We start from the raw sequence: 9,871 nt of genomic DNA on the forward strand, positions 1-9,871 counted from the left end.
TTTTTTTTTTTTTGTTTTGTTTTTTTTTTTTTTTTTTTTTTTTGATACAGAATTTCTCTGGGTAACAGCCCTACCTCTCTTAGAACAGCTCTGTAGATTGAATTTTTGAATTCTTATAAGAATCTTATAAGAATTCAATCTAACCTATGTTCTTCTAAACCCTTGGTTGTGCAGTTCTTCAATATGTTTCTCATTTGGATGTAAAGAAATATTCTCAATTCTTTTTTTTTATTAGATGGATATGCTTCTCTGTGTTATGTGAAGATTTAAATCTTGGCTGAATGTTTGATCCTGTAGGACACAGACCACCTCTTGCCAAATACTTGCTGTCCCAGGAGCGCTCTCGGACCTATTGTCATCAGGGAGACTGCATGATGCCTAAATGCTCCTGTGACCCAGTTGGCAGCCAATTCATTTTGATAACAATGTTGGCAAACAGGGGTTAGAGCAGCAACTGTAGATATTAGGTTGCAAAGCATCTCTTTACAAAGACTAGAAAGAGGAAAAAGGAATTTGACATTCGAGGATATAGCTGTTGGGCTTGCTACAGATCCATCTTCTGTCTGCATAGATCCTGGCAGTGCTGATCCCGTTGTTGTTCAGGTAGGCATAGTCTTCCACTCCTCGGATGGGAACCCTGAAAATAAACCAAGAACAGTAAATCTGCAGAACCCAGAACTGCATTTGCTCCTCAGTGAAATCTTGTCTGTCTCTAGTACTTATTTGTAATATGATCAAAGGCAGAGTCCAAGAGAATCATCTGCACTAGTTTTGTGCCTATTGTCTTTTTCATTCTCAGGATTTGATTTGAACACAGTACCTTTGACATTCATCCAAGTTGAACCAACCCTTCAATTTGTGTACAAAGAATTTAACTAGTGCTTGCTCCCAGTTCAAATGAACTACAGCCATAGGTGGCATCTCTGAGCATGATTTCCAATTCTGTTTTGAAGCATTTCACATATGGGAAAAACCACTTCTTAGTAAATTTCTGAATGGACTTTAATAATGGACAAGACTGGGTCTATAATGGCTCCATTCAAAGCATCTATGCTCATATTAAAAATTGTCTTGGGTGCTCTCTAGTTAGATTTAAAAGGAGGTTTTCAAGGATGTGAAACCTCTGCTTCTGTGAACAGGTGCAGCTAGACACATGGTGGACTGATGGGTCTCAGGCTTGAACTTATACAATAGCTTCCTGAAGTCTCAGGGCTCTCATTGCCCTTCTAAGGTTATTTCTACATTCCACACAGGACATTTATCAACAACAAAGAAATTTAAATTAGTGATGGAGAAGACAATAGCTACCCTAAATGCCATCATCATGCTAAAGATTTTGAGGAAAATCACACTAAGCAAAGGTTTTGAAAATGATGGCCAATATACCTCTGAGGCAGTACAGCTGGCTTCACATCACATAGCCATTCCTCTCTAATAGACACAACTCACACACTTCACAACAAATGTTCACAGTAGAAGGAAAATGGTTTGAAAACATACGAGCTGTTATATTCCGTGTTGTCCATCCACTTCCAAGGGTGCTCTGATGACTCTCTGTGCAGGCCGATCCAGTAGTCAGAGGTCCCTTTGTATCTCTTCAGGAAATTCTGTCATAAAACATGGAAAGCAAATATATGTGTCTTTCTGTTTGAGATGATACTTGAGTGTTCCCATGCCACAGCTTCCTCTTTAGATAACCAGAGGGTGTATCTGAGGGGCACAGACTTTGGAGCCATAACAGCCCTTAGTTCTCAGTGGATCAAGTTGACAGCCATAATTCTTAAGTATCTCACTTGAATTAAAATACTAACTATAATGACATATTCTTCATGGCTGGGATAGTTCCTGGTTAAGCCTCCCCTTGCACTTTTTAACAATTGCCAACTTCAGGATGCAGCATTTGCTAGCTTGGAAAAAAATGCTCATGACCAGCAGGTATCTCAGTAAAGTGGCATATCCGACCTTCGGATTGACTATGAGCACTGCACGAGAAAATGTTTCTTGTATGTCTCAGGGCTCCAATCAAAAGTGTTGCTATCAGCAAATGGAACATACTCACATGTTCCCCATGCCCCATCTGCAAGTTGTGGGATCTCTCCTCATGCTTTATCTTTAGCCAGTCTATCTCAAGGTAATACATATCCAACAGAACGAACAAACCAATTCCTGATCCTTTCTTACCAGCTCCTCCATGTTGTCAAATTGAGCTAACTGGGCCTTTTGTTCCGTGCAGAAGTTCTGGCTTAATGTCCAAGTACTCGAGTCTTCAGAGAAATAAAAACATCTATTTCCAAATCCAATCCAGCCTCTTGGGCAAGGAGCATGGGTATTTTTGATTGAGTCCTGTTCTTGCCTTCTTACTAAAATTTGGACAATAAAATAAGTTATAACAAGAATTGGCATACCCTACTTACTTCAGATGTGAGGTGTAATTTGACTGTAATTTTTCTTACTCATTTGTAGGAGTTATCTCCTTAGGATTATGGTCCTTTATCTAAATGCATCCCAGCCCAGGCCTATGCCACAATCTCTTTCAGGTGCTCACTCACAATAGGGCACCCAGGAAGTGAATTTCTATAATATCATCACTTTCTGTGCTTTATGATTGTTCACTACAATAGGAGTTACTAGAACAACAAGCACCATGTATGGACACCTACTTTACAGTCAGCCTGATAACTGAGATAACAGTGAGGACTATTGGGAAGGCAGTGTATACAGTGTGGCCTGTTGCACTAAGAGGTTGCTCAGATCTTGGAATACATGCTGGCTCATTAGAGATCACAGTCTGTCATAGCCTAGCAGCTTTCTCTCTAAGCTTGACAATATGGAGCGTCCTCCTTCCTCAACAAAGCTTCCTGCTCTCTATCTATCCTTATCCGGAGAATATCCCTGGGCCTGGAGAACTGACCTCATCTGAAAATCTCTAAACCAGAGGCCTGTCTTTAAAACCAGATGCTTGACTCATCTTTAGCTTGACCCTTGATACAGAGGACCCCTGCTAAGAAGACTTATGCTAGAAAATCTATTCTAAAGGACCCTAGTGCCACATACCAAGTCTTGTGATAGGACCACACTACGGTTTGTCCCCAGGTTCCTTAATCTTATATATTCCTTATACTTTGAATAAAGTTGAGCTAAATCACTTAAGTCTATCTCCCAAAGGCCTCCCTTCATCTGTGCTCATGGGCTGTATACAAAACAGTCTGTCACCCTTTCTTTATCTTTTCCCTCTCAACCTGGTGGCCAACAGGCCAATTAGGGAAAGAGGACCCCCATACACACAGATGACAACAATACAAGACTTTTATTATACTTTTATTACACTTTTATTACACTATTCTGAACACTGTAATTCTAAAATCCTATAAATTGATTACCTCAGAAACATTTCATTGAATACTTTCAAAAATACAGTTGACCATGGGAACTTGCACGATGGGTATCAGGGGGAGGTGCTGTATCATCTCTGTCCTCACATTTCCTTGAGCTTTCTTCTTTGGAAATTGTTTCCCTTGTTCTCTACCTTGGATAGTTCCAAAGATAGACATATGTCTCCTGCATCTCTCTATAAGTTACAAAATGTCATTTTCCTGGGGAAAGAGTCATTTTCTTATGCAGTGCCTGGCCTCCCATGCATACTGCAGCTTGTGCTGTTCCTTCACTGCATCTTCCTGCTAGACCCTAAGTTCCCACAGAACAGGAACTTCCATTGTGTTTTCTCTCTGCCCTTCACACAGTGCCTGGCTCACAGTGCTCAGTAAGTGTAACTGACAGTGTGGATGTGGACAGAATGCTGCAAGATCTGGAGAATGTCACTCACCTGAAAATGACAGAGCCACAGAAAGTGCAATCACAGCTGCAGTGAGGACGATGATCACTGCACAGCAGCAGTAAAGCCTAGCAGGAGACACAGGGGAGATGATTCTGAAACATTTTCTTTCAAGCTTTGTACCTGAGAAATATAAATATAAGAAGATCAATCTCAAGAATCTTTCAGGGAAAAAGCTGTATTTACTCAGAATCATCTGTAGATTTGACTTACACTCCTCCTCTGAAAATACCCTTCTCTGGATGTCCAGACCTGGAAATGATGTCTTTGAAAAGTAGAAAAAAGGGAGCAGAAGTGTTGCCATGGAGTCTTCTAGTTATTGAACCAAGAGCTAAGAAACAGAAAGTGTGAAGATCAGGATGAAAAAGAAATAACAACAGAAAATCACCTGTGGAGCTAGTTCCTTAAGCATAGACTGGTTACGACTGAGGAAAACACTGTGGGAGTTGGAGGTGGAGGGATCAGCAAGATGTTGGAGATATAGAGAGCTGAGAGGTTAAAAGCAGTTGTTGTTCACCTAGAATTTGGATCCCAGCTTCCACATGGGACAGCTCATGACTGTTTGTATAACTCCTGCTCCAGTCAACAAGACAAATATATTGGTACACTTTTGCAATTCTAGTGCAAGAGAGGCAGAAATTGGAGAGTCAGGAGTACAAGACCAGCCTTGCCTACAAAGGAGGTTTGAGGCCAATGTGGACTATAAGGATCAGTTTCAAAGAACCTAGTAAGAAAAATTTAGTCAGCACACACATAAATATAATAGAAGACATTGACATAATTATTGGGTGAAATATGGGACCATTTTTACAAGTTTACCAAAACTGTGAGAAAAAAATTAATAGTACTCAAAAATAAAAAAAAAAAAAAACTCTCATCAGGATAGGAATAGAAGGAACTCTTCCCAACACATTTATGGTTATAGGGCATTTAAAAGAAATAAGTAAGGTCTCTCATTCTTCTTTTTTTTTAAGTTTCTTTTCTTTAGATTTATTTATTTATTATGTATACAGTGTTCTGTCTGCATGTATGCCTGTAGGCCCGAAGAGGGCACCAGATCTCATTACAGATGGTTGTGAGCCACCACGTGGTTACTGGGAATTAAACTCAGGACCTCTGGAAGGGCAGTCAGTGCTCTTAGCCTCTGAGCCATCTCTCCAGCCCTCTGTCATTCTTCTTAACTTTATTTTTCATTAAATGCATAAGGTTGATTTGCCTGCATATATGTATCTGTGTTGCAGAATATTTGTACACTGTGAAGATGTGTCTCTGCCAAGGCCCTTTCTGATTGGTTTAATAAAGAGGTGAATGGCCAATAGCTATGTAGAAGAGATCAGTGCTATGACTACCAGACTGTAGGATCCATGGGAACTGCTTGGGGGAAAAACAAATGCCAGGTTAGAGGAAAGAAGTGACCGGGAAGAATCTGCATTGTGCGTCAGAGGAATTTGAGTGAAGTTATAGGTCTATATTTCACCGTGATGGAGACATGAGATTATGTCTGATATGAGTATACATCTCCACGTCAGGAGAGAACTGGTGCTAAAACTAAGAAGAAAGGTGATTCTTAGGATTAGAGGATTGCAAGCATTATATAATATCCTTTCGATTTTGACTATATACAACACTCTCAATCCTCATTTTTTGTTGTTTATATTAGACAAAAATGTCTTTATAAACTCAATTTCCATGATTTCTATTTTTTTCTTCCTACTAAGGTGGTAGTAGAAGTGTCCTTTAGTCTCCCCAATAATGACCCGTTTGTTTCACTGGTCTTCTTAACGTCAGTTAATCTGTAAGACATTTCTCATGCTTTCTTCTTTCTATTTTTTTTTTTTTACCATTTTAAAACAAGGCATTTACTGGTGGGAATTGTAAGCCTATACAAAAATAAAGAAAAGTATGCTAAATTCTCAGGCTGTCACTACCCAGCTCCAACACTGATCTGCATGTGAGAAATCTTTTTTTTTTTTAATATCAGTTTTCTATTCCTCTGGTCACCCAATCTCCAGATTTCTAAACACCTTCAAACTTGGAATGTCTAGACATACCCATGATCTCCCAGTTTAGCACTGTGTTGTAAACCTCTTCCAAACTCTGAATAGACAGTTCATACTCCTAGCTATTCCTTCTTCTGTCAAGCAGCATTAGGCTTCCCACATCTCACTAATTTTTCTCAACATGTCATCCAGGTCTACCCACACTGTCACAAAAGATGTCATCTCATCCTCTCTTTTATATCTCTCACAGATTTCCCCATTTATTCACTGATAGATGCAGGTTGGTTCCATGTGCTGGTTATTGTGAACAGTGTCGTAATACACACTTAGTTATAAATATCTCTTACTGAACCTGGGAGAATAGAGAGGACAGAGGCAATATTTGCTATAAAGAGTTATCAGCTCTGGTATCAAAGGCACAGTAGAATAGAGTTTACAACAATGTATAGTGTTTCTGAAAATAGCTGAGGGAGTTTCTAATGAAGTCACCTCAATGAAACAATAAAAGTGTGTGGTAAGTGTAAAATGTCAATTGAAAAGAAAGACAAACAGAAAAGAAAAAATAACCAAACTTTACAATTTTGCTTGTGTTAAAGAACAATACCTGATAAGTCTTCTAAAAGAGAATTCAAGCATATAATCACCTGGGTTCTTGCAGGATTCCACATCAGACATTTCAAATACATTATCAACAGTAAGATTTATTGATAGTCCTTTATATTTACAGTGGTATAAAATCTGATACTGTCTGTTTCATTTTGGTTCATAAACGGTGTAACTTTTTCCTTGCACTGGGTTCCAGCAGGATTCCAACCAGACATATCATATACGTTATCAACAGCAAGATTTTCTGGTCACCCACTGTATTTACAGCAGTATAAAACCTGATGCCGTCTGTTTCATTTTGATACATAAATGGTAAATTTTTGTCCACCTTTATCATACTGTATATACATGCATTCCTTCTAAAATCTAATGCCTTCCACAGCACAGTTGGAAGTTACTTTTGTGTCTTTATTAGGAAGCAGTATTAGAAATGATCTCTCAATAAACAAAGAAAGGAAGCATTGCTGATTTTTAACTTTATTTATTTATTTTTTTAAAAGTGCCAGGTAATCCCAGCATTCAGGAGGCAGAGGCAGGCAGGCAGATCTCTGAGTTTGAGGGCAGTCTGGACTACAAGAGTGAGTCCAGTACAGCCAGGGCTACACAAGGAAACCCTGTCTTGAAAACAAACAAACAAAAACCTGCTTCACTCACAGAACCAGCTATGGTTTCAAATGAGAGACAAGTTACAAGTTGCACAATGCCTCCAGTTACACAACATCTGCCCTTTGGACAGGAGCTCCACATTCACAACCAGCTTGCTCCCATTGGGTAAGTATTTGGTTACAAAATTCAACCCTGCTGGGGCAAAGGGAGCAAGAGTTATTGGTCAGCTTGGAAAATAGTAGGAGACTGTCTCAAAGAATTAGTCAATCAGCAGCAAGAGCATCAATAGTTAACAATAATAATAAATAATGATAATAATAACAATAATGTTTCAGTTTGGGGAATACTTGGTTTAAGTAATAAGCATTAATATTTGGTCATGAATTTGGTATTTTGGTAAATATCAGTCTTGTTTTCCCAAAATCCAGTATCTTTTCCTGAATGAAAACAATTAAGGTGGAGGGACAGGGAAGAAGGAAAAAAAGAAGATAAAACAGTGAAATGTAATGAAGCATAGACATTTTCAAAACTCAAGAAACACAATTTCGCTTTCTTCTTGAAGACTGAATTAGAAAACCTATTATATTCTTTTGACTAGGATCTCAAAATGCAGAGGATTTGGTCCTGGGTGGGGTCAGCCTAGACCCCAGGCCTCCTGCCTCCTCCTAACACCCTTTTCCATCTGAGTGAATCTGCAAAAAAAAAGAGGCCCCAGCTTCCCAGGCTCCTCTTGTCACTGTGCACTACAGAGCTGTTATTGTTTGAATTCCCCTTTGCCTTTGGACTTTGTAGAGCAAGCATGTTCCACAGGGACTCACTCGGCATGATTCACCAGAGTATAATGTGCCAGATCCCTGGGAAAAGAGTGGGCTAGCAAGCTAAGGGCGCGCGCGCACACACACACACACACACACACCAAAACAAAACAAAAAAAACCCTCCAAACCCCCCAAAAAACCGTTGCTCCGGCTTTTGTATGGCAATCCACTGTTCATTTCGCTTGCACGAGAACTATTTAAGTATTATATGCTCTAAAAGAATAACTACTGTTAAAAAAAAAAACTCTTAGAAAAAGAAAACAAAAAAAAAAACAAACAAAAACAAAAAACAAAAAAAAAAAACTCTTAGCTAACTAAACTCCTGTCTGCATTCTCTGGTTCTGCAGAAACCCACTGTGACAGGCTCTCAGGCTTGAGGTTCAGCTCCTCTGCCCTCTGCTTCCTTCCCGGTCCCTGGCAAACAGCTCTCTGCTCTTGTAGTTCTGTTCGCATATGCATTAAATACGTACCCAACTCGCCCTCCTGCAGCCTGTCTGTGGTACTGAGCATGCCCACAGTAGCCTCTCCAGGCTCTGCAGCACTCATCTCACAGCCGACGAGCTGAGTTTCAGCGACAAGAAGAACGGAACTGTAAACGTTGAGGCGATGAAACACGGTTTTTGCTGCAGGGCGGTTCCACACTGCACTCCGCCTATGTTTCGTTTCACCACACGTACTTATAACTCTTTCCTGCTTTGACTCCCACACAAAGGGCAGTGATCCTCTGGAGAGGTTCGCCCCATGCTGCAACTCTGAGTTTTGAGGAGACTACTGAAGAAAGGGGACACCAGCCAGGTTAGAGGATTCTATGTGCTAAGGATCCAGAGACTGAATTTCTAAGAGACAGAGTCAGAATGCAGAGAGCTCGAGACAACACTGTTCGCAGTCTGTGAATACATTTCTCTCCTTTCCGGGAATAAGAAATCGTATACTCTGGAGCCAACAGGGAGTGATTCAGGCTGTCTCATACAACAGGTTCCAATATGAAAATGTTTGGTTAGTGGAGTGGGGACAGAAAGACACATCCCACTGCTATCCTCACCAGTTCAAGAAATGCCTAGACCAGTGGTTCTCAATCTTCTTAATGTTGTGCCCCTTTAAGACAGTTCGTTATGCTGTGGTGACTTCAACTATAAATTTATTTCATTGCTACTGTAGTTTTGCTATTGTTCTGAATCAGAATGTAAAAAAATCGATAAAGAGGACATATGATATGGGATCCCTGTGACATGGTCATTCAAGACCTCTCTATTATTCTTTTAAAAGCGGGTGTGTGTGTAGACGAATACAGGACAGACAAGACGAACGAAAGGAGGAGACACAGACACGCAGATCCCACGTGGGTGCACTTTAATGGGGGGGGAGGGGAACACGATAAGGGACAGGTGTGCAAGATACACAAGGGTAAAGGGCAAGAGAGAGAGCGAGACCTCGTGGAAGCTCGCTTTTTAACGGGAAGCGCGAGGGTATCTGGGAGAAATGTCCCGCACCTGTGCACGCCCGCGCCGGCGCAGGGACCAAGGTTCATAGCTTTGATGCCACGAAGACTTTCAGGACTAGACAGTATATGAAGCAGAGTTGGAGTTTTTCTAAGATTATTTGTGTTGGATTTAATTATATGTACGTGGCTGTGCCTGTGAGCACAGTTGCCTGCAGAGGTCAGAAGAGGTGTCAGATTGCTCCAGAGCTGGGATCACAAGCTGAAAGAGTTTGGATTTAGAATGCAGGTGCCCCAGAAAATACAGCAACAGAATATCATTGACTTCAGAAAACAAAACAAAACAAAACAAACAAAAATTTAGCATTGTTTTTATCGTTTAGGAACATATGCCAAGGAAAATTGTGGGTACAGTAGTACGTGACTCTGATCCCAGAACTGAGCAGGCTGTGATAGATGGATCTCTATGAGTCCAAGGTTATCCTGGTCTACATAGAGAGCTCCAGGTCAGCCAAAACTATGTTTAAAAAAAATACTACAAATGTAAGGGCTGGAGAGATGACTCACTGGTT

At 40.4% G+C, this 9,871-nt stretch overlaps 1 protein-coding gene across 2 annotated transcripts; it reads right to left on the reverse strand.

Moving 5' to 3' along the window:
* Positions 1 to 171: 171 nt before the first annotated feature.
* On the reverse strand, positions 172 to 9,087 carry LOC126495769 (C-type lectin domain family 2 member D11-like). Of its 2 annotated transcripts, XM_050133366.1 has the most exons (6): positions 8,332 to 9,087; positions 4,046 to 4,163; positions 3,824 to 3,955; positions 2,182 to 2,360; positions 1,501 to 1,607; positions 172 to 637 (listed from the first exon to the last, which is right to left on the reverse strand). In XM_050133366.1, exons 2-6 carry the CDS (start codon positions 4,134 to 4,136, stop codon positions 493 to 495), a joined length of 654 nt encoding a protein of 217 aa, XP_049989323.1. In that variant the 5' UTR covers positions 4,137 to 4,163; positions 8,332 to 9,087; the 3' UTR covers positions 172 to 492. The 2 variants fall into 2 exon arrangements, with proteins under 2 accessions (XP_049989323.1, XP_049989324.1); XM_050133367.1 differs by lacking the exon at positions 4,046 to 4,163 and having other exon boundaries at positions 8,332 to 9,074.
* Positions 9,088 to 9,871: the final 784 nt, after the last annotated feature.

This window comes from Alexandromys fortis, unplaced genomic scaffold, assembly GCF_014885135.2.
Source record: "Alexandromys fortis isolate MF-2015 unplaced genomic scaffold, M_Fortis_MF-2015_v1.1 scaffold_613, whole genome shotgun sequence".
In the NCBI taxonomy this organism is placed as follows: Eukaryota; Metazoa; Chordata; class Mammalia; order Rodentia; family Cricetidae; genus Alexandromys; species Alexandromys fortis.